Source organism: Heteronotia binoei, chromosome 4, assembly GCF_032191835.1.
Source record: "Heteronotia binoei isolate CCM8104 ecotype False Entrance Well chromosome 4, APGP_CSIRO_Hbin_v1, whole genome shotgun sequence".
Taxonomy (NCBI): domain Eukaryota; kingdom Metazoa; phylum Chordata; class Lepidosauria; order Squamata; family Gekkonidae; genus Heteronotia; species Heteronotia binoei.
This window is the reverse complement of record NC_083226.1, coordinates 135,599,648-135,617,947: the sequence shown is the minus strand read 5'-3', so window position 1 is coordinate 135,617,947 and position 18,300 is coordinate 135,599,648. Positions and strand designations below refer to the sequence as shown.

Here is an 18,300-nt window from a genome sequence, read left to right as displayed (position 1 = left end):
AACCTTCAGGTTATTAAAATTTTCAAGCCATAACTCACTTGCTCTGGGGGCAGTTCCTGTTTTTTAGAACTACATGAGAAGCTACACCAGGGCCCCGGTATCCCTCCAGCCACAGTTAATTTCTGGTTTCTAGGACTACCAGGTTGATTTGGATGAAATAACCTTTGGCAAACATTTTTTTATTACTGATGGATTTACAATGAACAAAATAGTATACAACTTTCAGTTCTTCCAGTATTTATGTCACAAAGCAAGCATCTGTCCGTATTTCAAGGTACTCCTCTTCTTAGAAAAAAGGCAGTGAAGTATTGCGGTCCACCTATACAAGTAGAAGTGCATTAATGCACCCATCATTTTCTGGATTGTTGGTCACTTGTGCATATTTTCCTGAAAAAGAAAACTTATACTGAAAACCTTGAACCAAAATGGAACTATAATCTGCACAAAGGTTACTGTAAAAAGCAGTGAATACACAGCCTAGCCAGTGACTAAAGAAGCAGTATTTGTAAAATTTTCTTCTGTAGATATGGATGGTACCATTTAGAATGGTCATGATGAAAGGACTGAAAACCCTCCAGTGTTTGCACTGGAGGAAGAGAGGGCCTTAATATGTTCCAGTCAGCTGATCTTCATTGTAACAGTTTGAGACAAAGGAAATGCACAAAAAAGCCAGTATTGCTTCCAAGAAACTGCTGCCAAAGTACTTAATCTTGAAAGGTAGCCCAAGAAAAAGGAGGGAGAAATCTCTGGGAGAAAAATTGCTGTTAGAGGTAGAAGGTATTGGGCAAAGTCCATTAGCTACAACAGATTTCAAAAGATGCAGCTCTGCTTAGGGTAGCACTGTGTCCTTGACCATAACTAACCTATTTTTAATAGCAGGGGCCTGATATGCTGTTCTGAATCACAACCTATAATTGATTATTTTATAGGAACATTAAAAAGTTAATTTTTATGCTCTGATCCAGATAATACAAGCTCCTGAACAGATCTCTTACCAAGTTCAGACAAAGGAAGTAGCATATAAAAGCCTGTTCACATACTGAATAAAAGTAGGGTCCAATATGGCTTTCAAGCAGTATCATTAGTTTACAAGTAAATTGACTGGTAGTTAACTTTAAAAAATCCAACAAGCATTTTCCATTATCAGCTTGCACAATGTAACTCAGGGATCCCTGACATTTTTGAGCCTGTGGGTACCTTTGCAATTCTGACAGGGTGGTAAGTGCAATTATAAAGTGGCTGCTAGGAGAGATGGAATCAAGAAAAAAAGAAGAGATTGGATTTATATCCTGCCCTTTACTACCCAAAGAAGTCTCCGAGCAGCTTACAATCTCCTTTCCCTCCCCCTCCCCACAACAGACACCCTGTGAGGTAGGTTGAACTGAGAGAGCTGTTTTGAGAACAGCTCTGAGAGAGTTATAACTGACCTAAAGTCACTCCAGCAGTTGCATGTGGAGGAGTGAGGGAACCAAACCTGGTTCACCCAGATGACACAACACACCACCACCACACCGAACTAGCTCTTCACAAAATGTCAGAAAGAAAAGTTATGCATAACTCTAACAGTAACTCTTCAACATTTCAGACAAAAGCTCTGCTTAACAGCTTGCCCTCAGTCACACAATGAAGATTTAACTACCCGCAGATTGATTGGGTCAAAATGTGTTCAGGTCGAGAGAAAGAGATTTGAGTTTCTGGACACCCTCTGTGATTGTGCTATGGAGCAGATGGTCACAGAACCTACCAGGGGTGGGGCGATCCTGGATTTGGTCCCAAGTAATGCCCAAGACTTGGTGAGAGATGTAAAAGTGATTGCACTGCTTAGGAGCAGTGACCATAACGTTATTGATTTCATCATTTGTATAAATAGGGAGTTGCCCCAAAAGACCAGCACAACCACGTTTAACTTTAAAAGGGGTACATTTTCTGAGATGAGGCATGTGAAGAGGAAACTGAAAGGAAAGGTAAATACAGTCAAAACCCTTGGGAAAGCTTGGAGGCTATTTAAAACTACAATCCTGGAAGCTCAGATAAAATATATACCACAAGTTAGGAAAGGCACAAACAGGTTTAAGAAAAGGCCTGCATGGTTAACAAACAAAGTGATGAAAGCTGTAAAAGGTAAGAAGGACTCCTTTAAGCGGTGGAAAGCAAGATTAATAAAGTGAGATTAATAAAAGGGAACACATGATTGTGATCAGGCAGGCAAAAAGGGACTATGAGGAGCATATTTCAAAAAACAAAGACCAACAATAAAAATTTCTTCAAATATATTAGAAGCAGGAAACTAGCCAGGGAGGCAGTGGGGCCCTTGGATGACCAAGGGGTAAAAGGATTACTGAAGGAGGATAGGGAAATGGCTGAGAAGCTGAATGTATTTTTTGCCTCCGTCTTCACTGTGGAAGATGAGAAGTGTTTGCTCACTCCAGAGAGACAGGTTGCTTACCTGTAACTGGATCTTCGAGTGGTCATCTGTGCATTCACACTCATGGGATAGAGCGCCTGCGCCGATCCCTGAATTGGTACCTAAAAAGCCCGGGATTTTTTCGCGCTCGGCACCAATGGGTATGCACAGGCATCCCAGTGCGCATGCTCACTGGCACCAGTGCGAGGATCCCGCCAGTTCCTTCCTGACTGCTGGAAGCCCCTCAGCAGTGGGGAAGGAGGGCGGGTAGTGTGAATGCACAGATGACCACTCGAAGATCCACAGTTACAGGTAAGCAACCTGTCTATCTTCTTCGTGGTCTCTGTGCTTCACACTCATGGGAGATTAGCAAGCAAGACATACCTGGAGGCGGGAAGATGGTCAACCAGAAGAAACAGCTTGCAGCACCACAGCTCCCAGACGAGTCCTCTGTTGAGCATGCACATCCAGTGCACAGTGCTTCATAAAGGCAGAGAGGACCAGGGAAACGTGCATCAGGGAAACGCCTTTCAGGAATGCCACTGACGCCGCCATTGCTCTTGTAGAGTGTCCGCAAATAGGCCCAGGTAACGGCTTCTTAGCCAACAAATAACACAGTTTAATAGTCTCAGTGAGCCATTTTGAAAGCCGCTGAGATTCTGGAACCTAACCTAGGAGCAGCATAAGAAACAAAAAGATGCTGGTCCTTACGAAAACTCTTGGAGTGACTCAAATAAAACAATAAGGCACACTTAACATCTAAAGCATGCAACCTATGTTCCTCATCTGAGGAAGGTGTAGGATAAAATGTGGGCAACCAAACGTCTAAGTTAAGGTGGAACTGAGAAACCACCTTGGGGAGAAAGGAAATATCAGGAGCTAAGGACACTCCAGACTCCTGAAAAGCTAAATATGGGTAGTCACAACGCATAGCCGTGCTGATGTGATGGCTACCAAAAAGGCAGCCTTCCAAGATAGGAGCTGTAATGAGCATGTGGCCATCGGTTCAAAAGGACGCTGAGTCAGCTTGTCCAACACTAGGGTCAAATCCCACAACTGTGGGGGTGATCTTGAAGGAGGATGAAGCCTAAGCAAACCCTTCAAAAATCTCTTAGAATGAGGGTGTGCAAAAACTGAATGCCCCTCCACTGGTTCATGGAATGCAGATATTGCCGCCAGATAAACTTTAATGGAGGAAAAAACAAGGCCAGCATCCACCAGAGACAACAAAAACTCAAAAATAACCGGCAGCCCTACCCTCTGGGGCGAAACTGTAGGATCAACTAAAAACTGAAGAAACTTCTGCCACTTCCTATCATAAGAAGCACGGGTAGACAGCTTCCTGCTATTCAGGAAAACGTGTTGGACTCTGCTGGAGAACTCACAGGGTCGATGAACCACGCTGTCAGCTTCAGGTGGGGCACGTTGTGATGGAATACGTGACCGTCCTGAGCTGACAGAAGATCCGGTTCCGCCGGAAACTGGTAGAAGACCCCCCTTGCCAGTTGGAGCAAGATCGGGAACCAGTTCTGCCGCGGCCACCACGGAGTCACCAGGATGCAGCATGGTCTCTCTCTTGCGATCTTGTTGATCACCCTTGTCAATAGTGGCAGAGGTGGGAACAGATATAGGAACTGACCTTCCCACAGGAACAGCAGACCGTCTCCCAACAACTCTGGATCCGAGCCCCCTCTGAAGCAGAACAGAGGACACTTCCGGTTCTCGGCTGTGGCAAAGACGTCCACCTGAGGATACCCCCAGAGCTGAAACACGGGTTGAAGGAAGCGCCACTGTATCTTCCACTCGTGCGGGGAAGCCGCACCCCTGCTGAGGGAGTCTGCTTGCAGATTGAGCACCCCTGGGAGATGCGCAGCCTTCACAAAGATGTCGTGGTCCAGGCACTCCGACCACAGTTCCAGTGCACAGTTCCAGCGCACAGAGCAGTCGAGAAACTGTCCCTCCCTGTCTGTTGATGTAACACAGGGCAGTGGTATTGTCCGTAAGCAGAGCAACAACCTTCCCCGCCACCATGGGGTGGAAGGATTGAAGAGCAAAATGAACTGCCAGCAGTTCCAGGTAATTTATATGGCAATGAGTCAATTTCAAAGGCCAAGGGCCCCACACACACAGAGCGTCCATGTGGGCCCCCCAACCCCATAAAGATGCATCTGTTGTGATCGTCACTGTTGGTACAGGCAGGTGAAAGGGAGCTCCCTGACAAATGTGGGCCTTTGATTTCTACTACTGCAATGTTTGAAGTGTCACAGGTGGAATTACAAACCTCTTTCGAGGCTGTAGGCCTCTCATCCTCAGCTTCACAAAGATTAGCACGCTTGTAGTCGCTGCCATCAGCCCCAGCATCCGCTGCAGCTGCTGCACCGTGCCCCACTTTTGCCTCTGTAGAAGTTCGACAAGATTAATAATGTCCATCGCTCTCTGCTGAGGCAGGAAAGTGCGATGAAGGTTCGTATCCAGCAAAGCCCCTATGAACTGAACTGTCCGTGATGGAGTAAGGTGTGATTTCTCCAAATTGACCTGCAGACCCAAGGTGTGAAGAAAACGAAGAGTGGTGGCAATATGGTTTGACAAACTTTCCTTCGACTCCGCCACAAGGAGCCAATCGTTGATATATGGAAAGACGACTATCCCTTGAAGCCGGAGGTGGGCAGCCACAATGCTCATCATCTTCGTGAACACCCAAGGTGCAGCGGACAGACCGAACGGAAGGGTCTTGGAACTGGAAATGTTGAGAACCTACTGCAAACCAAAGGAAACGTCTGAACGCAGGATGGATGCTGACGTGGAAGTAGGCATCCTTGAGGTCCAGCGTTGCCATCCAGTCCCCTTGGTTGATGAGGGGCAGAATTGTTTGCAGAGTGGACATTCTGAACTTCTGGTACAGAATAAACTTGTTCAGATTCCGAAGGTCCATGATTGGTCTCAAATCCCGTCCCGCTTGGGAACCAGGAAGTAACGAGAGTAGAAGCCTCCCATCCTAGCCTCCACCAGGACCCATTCTATGGCATATTTCTGTAGGAGGTTGCTCACCTCTGCCAGCAGAGGTGGGGAAGGGGGTGTGATGATTACCACAGATTGGTTCGGAATCTGAGCAAAATCTATTTTGTAGCCTTCCGTCACGATGGAAAGCACCCACCTGTCCGTAGAGATGGACTCCCAGGCTGACAGGAATGGGCGGAGGCGGATAGCGAAGAAGTGGGGACAGTGATGAGTGCTACCAGAAAGTCAAAGGCCCTGCTTTTGAGGGCGAGCGCCCTTGGACTTGCCGGTGGTATGTGCAAAAGTGTAGCGGTTTCGATTTTTCCCCCTGTTTGGGGACCTACTCTCAGGTTGGGCAGAGTGAGGTCTCCATTGCTGTTCCGGGGAAAACTTTTTGGTATTGTTTCTTGGCCCAGGGTTTGTGCCACTGTTTTGGTTTAGCAGCTCTGGAAGACACTGGGACACCCAGGTTCCTGGAGGTCTTTATGCTCTTATCCATTTCCTGAAGAGCATTGTCGGGGTCGAGCTGAAGAGGCCTTCGCCCTCGAAGGGCAGATCTTCAACGAAGGCCCTGGTGTCTTGCTGGAGGGCCGTTGACCTGAGCCAGGAGTGGCGGTGTTGGCAGACAGCAGAAGTGATGGTTCTTGCTGAGACGTCCACCATATGCTTTGCTGCAGCCAGTTGTTGTTTGGCTACAGCAAAACCTTCCTTCTGCAACTTCTTTGCAGCAGACCTCTTCTCCTCACTCAGGGAAGACAAGAGGGAGGTAAGTTGTTCCCACACTGAGTATTGGTATCTAGCCATGCACGCAGCATAGTTAGATACCTTTACTCCCAGCGCCCCAGCAGAGTAAAACTTCCTCCCGACATAGTCCAGCTTCTTTCCCTCCTTGTCTGGTGGAGAGGAGTGTGTCTTGCGGGTCTTTGACGAGGAGGATACGACCACCGAATTGGGCTTTGGATGTGTGAAGAGAAAATCCGCACCGGCCTCTTGGACGCGGTACATGTGGTCCAACCTTCTTGATGACACAGGTGTAGAAGCAGGCTTTGCCCTGGGCTCCTTCTCCGTCTGTAAAATGACCTTCGTAACAGGCAGGGCAACTGCTGTAGACGTATCCCGCTGCATGATGTCGAATACGGTGTCATCTACAACGGGTTGTGGTTGTGTCACTGGGAGAGTGCCATCTTCTTCACCAGGTCCCCATACGACTTTAGATCCTCCGATGGTGAAATGGGATGATCCTCAGCGATATGAGACACTGGTGAAGGTTCCAAAGCCCTGTCCGGATCGTCGGTACCGACCTCGGAGTCCGACGATGAAGACTCTCTCCTCAAAGAATGTTCTGAGAGCACCGGTGTTGACTCTGACGGGTGACCGGATTGACACCGATGACCTAGGCTGGACTTCCTCCACCACCACGCCGCGTCTTTCGGCGGGACGGACATCGATGCCGAGGGGCACTGCCTAGAGTGCTGGGAAAGCCTCAACATATGGGATGCCTCGGATTGCTGGTCCCAGTCTGCAAACTCCCGAGGGGGCTGCCACTGGTACGGCAGGTATAGATAGGCGAAGGGAGGCCACTGGCGCTGCTCCCACGGTGGAAGCGGTGGGAAGCGGTGAGCTACGGTGGTCGGTTCCAGCTCTCTCCAACCTCTTGCCTGATCCAGCCAACAACTCCATCAGTGCCGACATCTCCACCTCCAAAACAGAGTCGCTCTCACTGCGACGCCTCAAACCCAAAGAATGGGAGTGCTGAGTGAGGTCGATCTCTTGTTCCGAAGCCAAAGATAGACGCAACTGCTGCGAAGCACTGTGTCTCGACACCGAAGGGCTACGATGTGGGGACGCCAAGATCTTCCTCGGTGGTCGACATTGATGTCGAAGCGTCATGAGAAGGGGAAGGAATGCGGGACGATCTCTTCTTCCGCTTCTCCTTAGATTTCACCTTCTTTGTTGCGGATGATCGGGTCCCCGAGTCATCCCGACGCTTCTTAGCTGGGGTGTCCACTGACTTTTCAGGTGGTCACTTTGTGGAACGCCCGCGCTCGACTGGCATCTCGGTCCTGATCAACGATGTATCAGCCGATGTGACCGTCGGGGCCGATGCCATCTTTTGAGGACTAAGTACTGACTCTACCAACGCAGCTGAAAGCCTCACCGCTCAATTCTTGCAAGTTTGCTTGGAAAAACTCAGACTGTGCGAGCAAGAATCCACACGATGTCCCTCACCCAAACAAAGAAGACAGAAGGAATGGCTGTCGGGAGGGGGGGCAATCTTCTTCCCACAGGAGCGGCACCTCTTAAAAAAACCCCAACGTCTTTCCATAGACGCCAAGGAAAAAACCCACCCAGGAAAGTCTGAGGGGAAAAACGGGGGGAAACTGGGCCCAGAAGGGCAATTCCAACATTTTTTTTTTAACAACAGTAACTATCTAACAACTAACTACAATAAGAAAATAACAAATGGGCTATATACAACAAGAAAAAGCAATCGTAAGATTACTTTACTGACCGGGGACACGAAAGGAGATCCTCTCAGCGCAGCGGTCAGAAAGGAACCGGCGGGATCCTTGCGCTGGTGCCGGCGAGCATGCGCACTGGGACGCCCGCGCATGCCCGTTGGTGCTGAGTGAAGTGATTGTGAAGCGCAGAGACCACGAAGAAGATCCACTAATTTTGGAAGGGGTGTTGAAAGACCTGAGTCAGACTAAGGTGACAAGAGAGGAGGTCCTACAACTGATTGACAAATTAAAAACTAATAAGTCACCAGATCTTTCTCACAATAGAAAAACTCGTGGGCATTCAATGAAATTGCTGAGCAGTCAGGTTAAAACGGATAAAAGGAAGTACTTCTTCACCCAAAGGGTGATTAACACATGGAATTCACTGCCACAGGAGGTGGCAGCAGCTATAAGCATACCCAGCTTTAAGAGGGGATTGGATAAAAATATGGAGCAGAGGTCCATCAGTGGCTATTAGCCACAGTATGTGTGTATATATATATATTTGGCCACTAATGTGTGTGTGTATACACACACATATATATACATGTGTGTGCATATATATATTTGGCCACTGTGAGACACAGAGTGTTGGACTGAATGGGTCACTGGTCTGATCCAACATGGCTTCTCTTATGTTCTTAATATGCTTGTGTGCCACAAACTTTTTAAATAAATCTGCACAGCCAATCAGATCTTGAAGGCTCAGTCAAAAGCCCTGCTGGGCAAAAACACCCCCCCGCCCCACACACTCACTTCTGAAAACACTTGGCAGGCACCAGGAAAAGGGCTTTTCAAGAACAGCATAGATGATACTGAGGTATCTTTTACAAAAAAATAATTTCTTTATGACTGCCTAAAGTGTTAAAATTGGTAAGTATATGAAAACTTAAGACCAGAGAGACTGTAATGGGAAACTATCTAGTACAGGGGTGGAACTCATTTGTTATGAGGGTTGGATCTGACATAAATAAGACCTTGCCAGGCCGAACCATGTCGGGCCAGGCCATGTGTGTACCTATTTAAGATTAGGTAGCAGAGATATAAACTTTATAATGGACAAACACAATTTAAGATTTTTTTAAAATAATTAAAACATGTTTAAAACATTAGCACCTGTTTGTCTTAAAAGGTGCTTTCTTTGTATTTCTTCCATGGGATCCAGAGAATTGGGCAAAGGAAGCTCTGGCTCTTTCCTTCCTTCCCCAGGGGACTAGGAGGGAGGAGCCTCACCCAATAGAAGGAAGAGGGGCTTGGCTCAGTAAGCTTTGCTGTGCAACTGAAAGAGCCTGGCAAAACAAGCTCTCCCTCCCCCCCCTTCCTCCCCAAGGAAGGAGAAAATTGGGTTTCTGCTCTGTAGCTCCTATGAGATTGAGCAAGCCTTGCAAAGCAAGGTGTAATGCAGAAGGAAGCAAGAGAGGGAGAAGGAAGTAGATGACAGCCATTTGCTCAGGGGCCTGATAGGAGCCCTCAGGGGCCTGATTTGGCCCCCAGGCTGCATGTTTGACACCTCTGATATAGTACTTTTGGCCATTTTCCAGAGAAGGCAGATCTTCATGTGCAGGACAAATAATCTCTGATCGTGCCTCATACAAGATATCCTCCAATCAACAGATCATCATCTTGTACTCAAACAATGAAGTTTTTAGATACTTAAATCTGGTGAGTGGAGCTGTAAATGTACTGAAATGTGTCCCCAGTTGGCAGATAAATGTGAAATGTGGGGGAAAGTTGGCAAGGATTAGTGGGCTCTTTGTGGTGTGGACAAAAAGGAGATGAAAATAATGTAAGCTGCTTTAATTCCCACTGTGGAGAAAGGTGGGGTATAATGAAGTAAATGAATAATAAATATCACTGAAGATGGGAGGCAAATAAAAGGTTGATGAATGGCTGAGAATGAGAGAATGAGGCAGAGAAAGGTGAGAGGATGTGGGGGTTGCCATGGGAGAGAAAAAGTAAATAGTTGGGGGAGGGAGTACAGGGGAAAGTGAGGCACCTCCCCACAAGTCCTTGAGGGTTCCCTACTATGCAAGTGGGCCTGACCCCAAATAACTGGGCCATAGTTTTCCTACATAGAGACTATTGGGGGGTGGGGGAAGAAACCTTAAGACAGAGGAGCAGATAAAAGCAGGTTGGCTGTTGAATGGGAAGGAGATAGGGTTACCAACTCCAGTTAGGTAATTCATAGAGATGGGGGGTTGGTACCTGGGGATGGTGGGGTCTAAGGAAAGGAGGGACCGCTCAGGCGTATAATGCCACAGACTATCTCCCAAAGCAGTCATTTCCTCCAGAGGAACTAAGATTACTAACCTCCAGGAAGGGCTGGAGATCACTCAGAATTACAACTGATCTCGAGATGACAGAGATCAATTCCACTGGAGAAAGTGGCTACTTTGGAGGGTGACCTATGGTATTATACCTTGCTGAGGTCACTTCCCTCCCCCAACCTTGTCCTTTCAAGGCTCCACCTCCAAATCTCCAGGAATTTTCCAACTTGGACCTGGCAACATAAAGGGAAACTGATTTCTGTAGCTGGGAGATCCACTGTGATTCCAAGGGATCTCCAGGTTGGCAACACTAGTAGGAGAGAAGGAAACAGGAAAAGGGGAGAGGCTATGGGGGCTTTCAGCAAAGGAAAAGAGGAAATAGTGGGGGAGGAAGCAATGAGATGCCTCCTGCAAATCCTTGTGGGTTCCTACTTATGACCATCAACAACCAGGCAAAGGATCAGGCTGTTATCTCTTCCAAGAAGGAAAGTGATAGAGTATTGCCTGGAACAAAAGGGAAACCCTGTAAATTGTGGCTGTTTTTGCAAATACACTGTCCACGAGTGGCAGAATGGTAGTAAATCCTGAAGACAGCATTTTCAGCTTCACACTTAGTATCCACTAAGTTGTCCCAGTGATCAAACACTTGTTTTTCTGTCTACTGTTCAGCTCTACTTACAATTCTTAATTGGTATTTGGATACTCACCCCAAACTACTTTGCCTCCTTGTGTCACAAGACCAAGTTCACTAACGTTAACCTCGATGACGGTACCTTTTGTAATTACTCCCAAAGATGTATAGAGTGGAGAAGAAGGATTCTTTTTTACACCGAGTATAGGCAGACAAAAAGTCGCTTTGAGTTCAGGATGAGTCACATGGGCCTTCTTGAACCGCAAACCCTGTTATGTATTGAACAGACTAGTTACATTCTTATTCATATAACTATTTATATTGATTCATGTTTTTATAGACAGCTTTGTTCATGAATTATTAATCACATGTAATTAGTATGAAAACATTTCTTTACTGAAAAGTGCTATTAATCAAAAACAATATATTATCCACTGATTAACACAACTATGAAAGCATTTACCATTGGCCGAATGAATCGTTCATATTTTGGAGGTTTTCGTGTGAAGCCATCCCCAACAAAACACACTTTTGTAACCATTCTTTTCCATGCCTTCTTCTTTCTCTTCCCTGTCCGAATCACTTTAAGAACTTCGGTCTCTCCCTGGGCACGGACTTTTGGTACAGGAACCTCCCATTTCCCCTACAAAAAAATGCAGTAAGAGCAATATTAGTGGGGGTGCTGGAGGATGAAAACATAATTATAATCAACAGGAAACTTACAATTTTAAAATGGCCTTGGAAATACAGTTGGAAAAAGATATAGCTTCGTTAATGAAACAGTAGACTTAGTTTAGTTATCCACAGATCTACATATCTGGCTTTTTTCAGCAGACAGTAATCTGTGCTTGTCACAGAACTTGTTAAATGGTTGATTTGTTTCATGCTCAGCTGCTCTAGGAGCAGACAAAAATGATGATTATGATATTGGATTTATATCCCGCTCTCCACTCTGAATCTCAGAGTCTCACAGCAGCTCACAATCTCCTTTATCTTCCTCCCCTACAAGAGACACCATGTGAGGTGGGTGGGGCTGAGAGAGCTCTCTCAAAAGCTGTGCTTTCAAGGACAACTCTGCGAGAGTTATGGCTGACCCAAGACTATTCCTGCAGCTGCAAGTGCAGGAGTGAGGAATCAAACACTGTTCTCCCAGATAAAAATCCATGCACTTAACCACTACACCAAACTGGCTCTGTACTGCTTGCTCACTCCTCCGCACAAAGTGGTATTTTGCCACATCAAGCCTTGGAAAAGAGAGAAGTTTCAGTTCACTCTAAAACTGAGCACAACGTAAGAAAATATCCCATTGCTTCTTAGAGTTTTTTGCAATTCTCAGAGAACACAGAAGAACTTGAGTGTTTGGGAAGAAATTTGTCAAGGCATTAAGCTGTTTCAATACTTTTGGAAGAAATTATACCAATGCTATAAGTACACCAAGAGTCAAACCTTAAGGAAGACTTTCATAAGAAGTTACTGTTTTAGGTAAAAAGGCTATACAGAATTCCTTTAACAGACTGTAGCAGCCATATTTTTGTCCATTCTTCCAAAGAAGCCACTTTCCTTCCTTGTATTTCCACTGTTACCAAATCATAAAAGAGGTGAACAGCCCTACCTTACTTAATGCTCTAACACCAGAGTCAGTTCTGCAGTTCACTATTTTTAAAAATGCAAAGTAGTAATAACTGGAGCCTTCCTAGTGTTACTTACTGCTTTCTCTTTTCGCTTCTGTTTAATCATGTTGGAAAGAACTTTAGCTCGGGATTGGCCTTCTCTGTCTAGCAGGTATGCTGGCACAGCTCCTTCTGGCGTTTCTTCGTCATTCTTCTGCTTGGTATTTCTTTTTTCATGCATCTTAATGCTAAAAGAAAAAAGTTAGAAATACATTGACAGAAAAAAAATGTTACCCAGAAAACAAAGACCACTATAAATAAATCTGACATTAGTTGTAGTCCTACTAACACATAAGCTAGAACTGGTGATGGACATGAATCTAGTTTGGACATGATGGACATGAGAGCCAGTTTGGTGTAGTGGTTAAGTGAGTGGACTCTTATCTGGGAGAACCGGGTTTGATTCCCCACTCCTCCACTTGCACCTGCTGGCATGGCCTTGGGTCAGCCATAGCTCTGGCAGAGGTTGTCCTTGAAAGGGCAGCTGCTGTGAGAGCCCTCTCCAGCCCCACCCACCTCACAGGGTATCTGTTGTGGGGGGAGAAGATAAAGAAGATTGTAAGCCGCTCTGAGTCTCTGATTCAGATAGAAGGGCGGGGTATAAATCTGCAATTCTTCTTCTTATTATTTATTTAAAAAATGTATGCTGCCTCTCCAGAGGCAGCTTACAACATAAAAATAATAAAAACAGAACATAACTAAAATCAAGTATTAAAATTTAGCCTAGCATAAGATTAAAAAAACAGATCACTGACAGCTTAAAATAACAGCTTCCAGACTAAAATACTTTTTTAAAAAATCATCCCTTTAGTTAAAAATCTGGGTGAACAGAAATGTTTTGGCCTGGGACCTAAAACAAAGCAATATAAGTGCCAGATAAGCCTCAGGGGGAATTTGATAAGCAAGGTTTCACTACTGACAGCTCTGCCACCCACTCACTTCTGAAGGTGGGAGCTTAGAGAGGGCTTGTGAGGCAGATCTTAACTTGTGGATTGGCAACATGGAAGGAGGCAGTTACTTTACTTTACTTTACTTTATTCGATTTATATCCCGCCCTACCCCACCGAGGTGGGCTCAGGGCGGCTTACAACAATAAAAGCTAACAAAGGTCGATTTAAATACAATTAAAATTATACAATAAAATACATAAAAGCCTAAAAATACAGTTCTTCAAGTATCCCAACAGCAAGCCATTTAGAGCTTTAAAAATCAGAGCCAGCTATGTGAATACTGCCCAGAAACAAATAGGCAGCCAGTGCAGATCATTTCAGCACTGCAGTGATATGATCCCTGTATCCTGACCTTGACAATAGCCTGGCTGCTGCGTTTTGGATGAGCTGAAGCTTCTGGGCCATTTTCAAAGGCAGCCCACAAAAAGTGCATTAATCTAATCTGGATGCAATCAGAGCATGCATCACTGTAGCCAGATTACCCCTTTCAGAAGTGTCATAACTGGCGTATTAGCTGAAGCTGATAAAAGGCACTGAATGCCAGAACATAGATCTTGGCCTCCAAGTGTTGGCCAGGATTCAGTAGGACCTCCAAGCTACAAAACTGTTCCTCCAGAACCTCTTCCAGGACATACTGACTCCTCTACCTTCAAGCAGATTTGCCAAAAATGAGCACCACCTCAGTCTTACCTGGACTGAGCAAGATTTATTGTTGGACTCCTTATGCTTTCTCCTTCCATAAGTTTATTTATTTATTTAGATTTGTATCCCACCCTCCCCGTACGGGCCTAGGGCGGCTAACGACATTTTAAAACAATTCAGCTTAAAACCAAGACAATATAATAAAACAACAATATAACAATTTACAAAACTATAAGCTGATCATCCAAGATTCGTTTACCATCGCTGCTATTATTTTTTGGCGTTCACATATTGCTGACATTATTACTTCTGTTATGTTGGCGTAGTAAAATAAAGTATACTTTACTTCATTTACATACTCAAAAGTGGCTTACAGTCTTCCTTTCTCCATTTTATTCTCACAACAATGCTGTGAGATAGTTCAGGCAGAATATGTGTGGCTGGCCCAGGGTCACGCAGCAAGCTTCCATGGGAGAGTGGGGATTCAAAACTGGGTCTCCAACCCCAGTCACAAATGCTAGGTTGTATAAAACATTTGAATGAAGCCATAGTAATTTTATAAAGTATGTAAGCAACCAAATAATAATATTAAAAACTATGCAAAATGAACAGCAACTGGAGACAATTCTGTTGTTTCCCCCACCATATGAGTCCACTGAGCCAAACGTATTAATTTTGGCCCAGCTTTAGAAAACTCTGATAAAGGACAAAAATAAAAAAATATAATGACACAATTAGCAGTTTAAATTCCAATGGGGTCAAGTATGCTGCTGGAATATTCCAAGACTGAATCAACGACTACTTACGTCTTTTTCATCTGTATCTTCTCTGCATGGCGCTGTTTATGGTAAAGCTTGGCCTTCAAACCAATCATTTTCTTGGCTTTCTTTGAACGCTCATGAGCCTCACGGCCTTCTTTCTTCCTCTTCTTCTCATGGTAATCCAAGCGATAACCATAGCGCTTACGATGTAACTCTATGTATTCATTCTGTGGCTGTTAACATCAACAAAGATTAGAAGTTCATAAAATGAGTGATATGAATATAAGTTATAGGACATTATTTTGTCTAAGGAATATTTTTTGAAAGTTGAAATAAATCACAAACAACTATGACTTTCATACTTCGATTAAAATACATTGGTGGATTGACAGTGTGTGCGTGGGAAGTTCACCTGTATGAGTAAACTGAAGAGTGCAACTCCAGAAGCTGTGATAGAAAGACAAATTCCAAACAGCCAGTCAACTGTTATATTTGGGTAAATACGTTAGAGGCAGTCACAGGCAGTCCAATGGTTCATACACATAAAGCAGTCCTTCCAAGATACAGTACCAAATCAGTTTCCAGTTAGAGAAGTCGAGAATCCAGTCCATACATTACATAAGCCAGTCTTATCCAGTCCTCCAGAATAACAGTATAACAGCCAAGATGTTTCTCCTTCTCTCATGCACCGTCCTTCTCCTTCAACACCCCACACTAGCTGAGAGTAAGGCTTGTACTGTTATAGAGCAGCTATCCAATCCCCATCACTGATTGCTAACAAGCTGCACCTGTTACTCTCGTGACATTCATCACTCCTGTATAGCTTAGTTACATAATCATTACTCAGCAGTTTTGTTCCCTTAAAGAACCTAACTCTGACATGGATTCACGCCTTCGGTCAAATCAGCACACTTTCAGTTCAAAACAATGTTTGGTAAAAACAAACCTACCTTATTAATTAAAATGTAAGGCTAAATAATTGAAGTGTTCTGAATTTATCAAGATCTGAAGCTAGCTTGTTTCAGAGACTCTCAGTAAGCATCAAAAATGCTCAGTCTAGTAGCTAGCAATGTATACTCAGAAATAAGCCTTACAGAGTTCAATAGGACTTACATAAGATGCTGCATTAGTAGGTATCCTAAGGCAGTGGTGTCAAACATGCAGCCTGGGGGATGAATCAGGCCCTCAGAGGGCTCCTATCAGGCCCCCGAATAACTCTGTAGTCTGCTTCCTTCCCTCTTGCTTCCCTCTGCATAGCGGCTTGCTTTGCAAGGCTTGCTCAATTGCACAAGATGTACAGAGCCAAGCCTCTATTTTCTCCATTGGCTGAGGCTCATCCTGGGGGGGGATAGAGCTTGCTTTGTCAGGCTCTCTCAATTGCAAATTAGAGCTACTGAGCCAAGCCTCTCTTCCTTCTACTGGCTGAGGCTCCTCCCCCTCCTGGTCCCCTGGGGGAGGAAGGAATGATATTGTCTTAAGACCAATGAATGATATTGTCTTAAGCATGTTTTAAGGTTTTTTTTTTTAAAAAATCTTTAATTAAATGTTTAATTGTCTGTGTCCTTTATAAATGTGCTAGATATGTAGGTGTTTATCTTGCTTCTATTATTTTAATATGTTTCTGTTAGATGCTGGAATTTTAAAATTCCTTTTCTTGTTTTAATTATGAGCCCCCTCAAGCATCTTTGATGAAGAGATAGATCAAGATGGGTAGCTGTGTTTGTCTAACAGCAAAAAAGAGTAAGAGTCCAGTAGCACCTTAAAGACTAACAAATCTGTGGTAGGGTATGAGTTTTCATGAATCAATGCTCACTTCTTCAAATACCAGATTTTCAGATTCTCTTGGTGAAGACTGGGACACAAAACAACTAAAATTACCAAAAAAAGATGCTACATTCAGAATTAGCCAGTGAGTAGATGTGGCAATAAAGTACACAAATCAAAATCTAAGAGACGCCACCAGCAGAAACCAACACAAACAGCCCACACATACTTTGTATATTTAGTCTCCTGCTTCTGAAAGAGCAGCTCAGTCTCATACATACTTTCTTTACCATTCAACCTACCTGTGGTCTAGGGTTGCCAATCCCCAGGTGGGGGCAGGGGAACCCCCGGTTGGAGGCCCTCCCCCCGCTTCAGGGTCATCAGAAAGCGGGGGGGAGGGGAGGGAAATGTCTGCTGGGAACTCTATTATTCCCTATGGAGATTTATTCCCATAGAAAATCATGAATTGATCTGCAGCTATCTGGGGCTCTGGGGGGGGCTGTTATTTGGGGTAGAGGTACCAAATTTTCAGTATAGCATCTAGTGCCTCTCCCCAAAATACCCACCAAGTTTCAAAATGATTGGACCATGGGGTCCAATTCTATGAGCCCCAAAAGAAGGTGCCCCTATCCTTCATTATTTCTTTTGGAAGGAAGGCATTGAAAAGGTGTGCCGTCCCTTTAAATGTGATGGCCAGAACTCCCTTTGGAGTTCAATTATGCTTGTCACAGCCTTGATCTCGGCTCCACCCCAATGTCTCCTGGCTCCACCCCCAAAGTCTCCTGGCTCCACCCCCAAAGTCCCCAGATATTTCTTGAATTGGACTTGTCAACCCTACTGTGGTCATATCTCACACAAACAACCCCGTGAATAAACTTTTACGTCTGTAGTCACATAAATTAGCCATGTCACCATCCAGCCTACCACATGGTAGTATCTCACACAAACAACCCCATGAAGATAGACCCAGGTGATCCCGTGAGCCACGAAAGAACAATTTTTCAACGTCTGTAGTCACATAAGTTAACCAGGTTACAGTAAACAACGCATCTGGACTCACTCCCAGACAAAGCAAAATGTACTCTTTCACTATGCTTAGCCCCGGGTTCTCATACTGAGGAAGGGAGGATTTTAACACCCAGCCATCCACAGCAGAACCTCGAGAGTCCCTCAAGCGCCTGCCGAGCAGGAGCGGCCGATTCCAGTAGATTCGACATCCCCCTCCCCCTTGCCTCGCCACTCACCATGACTGCTAAGCGCGAGGGAATCAACTAAAACTCGTGCTCGAGGTTCAGAATCCCTCCGTAAAGGTCGCCGGTAGGCCGAGAAAAAGGAACGTACAACTGAAAAACGAGTCCGAGTAACATCTGCCTCCGTTTTCTCTCGTTCCGACTCCCTAGCAGGGGGCAAATGTTTTGGCGTCTCCAAAGCCGTGAGTTTCTCCCTTTCTTGGCTAGAGTCCAGAGGAAATGTTTAAACACTGGAATAATAAAGTAACTGCAGAAGTTCTTGCTACAAATCTCAGTTGAAGTTCACGTGTCGCCTTCCAAAACGAGGAAGGAAGGCAACAAAGGTTACACCACCGACGGAAGTAGCATGTTTCTCATGTGAAGACCCTAAAGATACCGGAAGTTGCTTTACTAGAAGCTAAGATCGCTTTTAGGTCTTCTTTGTGGTTCCTCCCAATTTCAGGGAGGGAAGTTCCAGAGTGGG

General features: G+C 45.0%; 1 protein-coding gene across 1 annotated transcript; it reads right to left on the bottom strand.

The window, feature by feature from the left end:
- Positions 1-163: 163 nt before the first annotated feature.
- On the bottom strand, positions 164-18,216 carry NSA2 (NSA2 ribosome biogenesis factor). Its single transcript, XM_060235815.1, has 6 exons — positions 17,832-18,216; positions 14,869-15,056; positions 12,508-12,658; positions 11,264-11,443; positions 10,877-11,069; positions 164-387 (listed from the first exon to the last, which is right to left on the bottom strand). Exons 1-6 carry the CDS (start codon positions 17,832-17,834, stop codon positions 320-322), a joined length of 783 nt encoding a protein of 260 aa, XP_060091798.1. The 5' UTR covers positions 17,835-18,216; the 3' UTR covers positions 164-319.
- Positions 18,217-18,300: the final 84 nt, after the last annotated feature.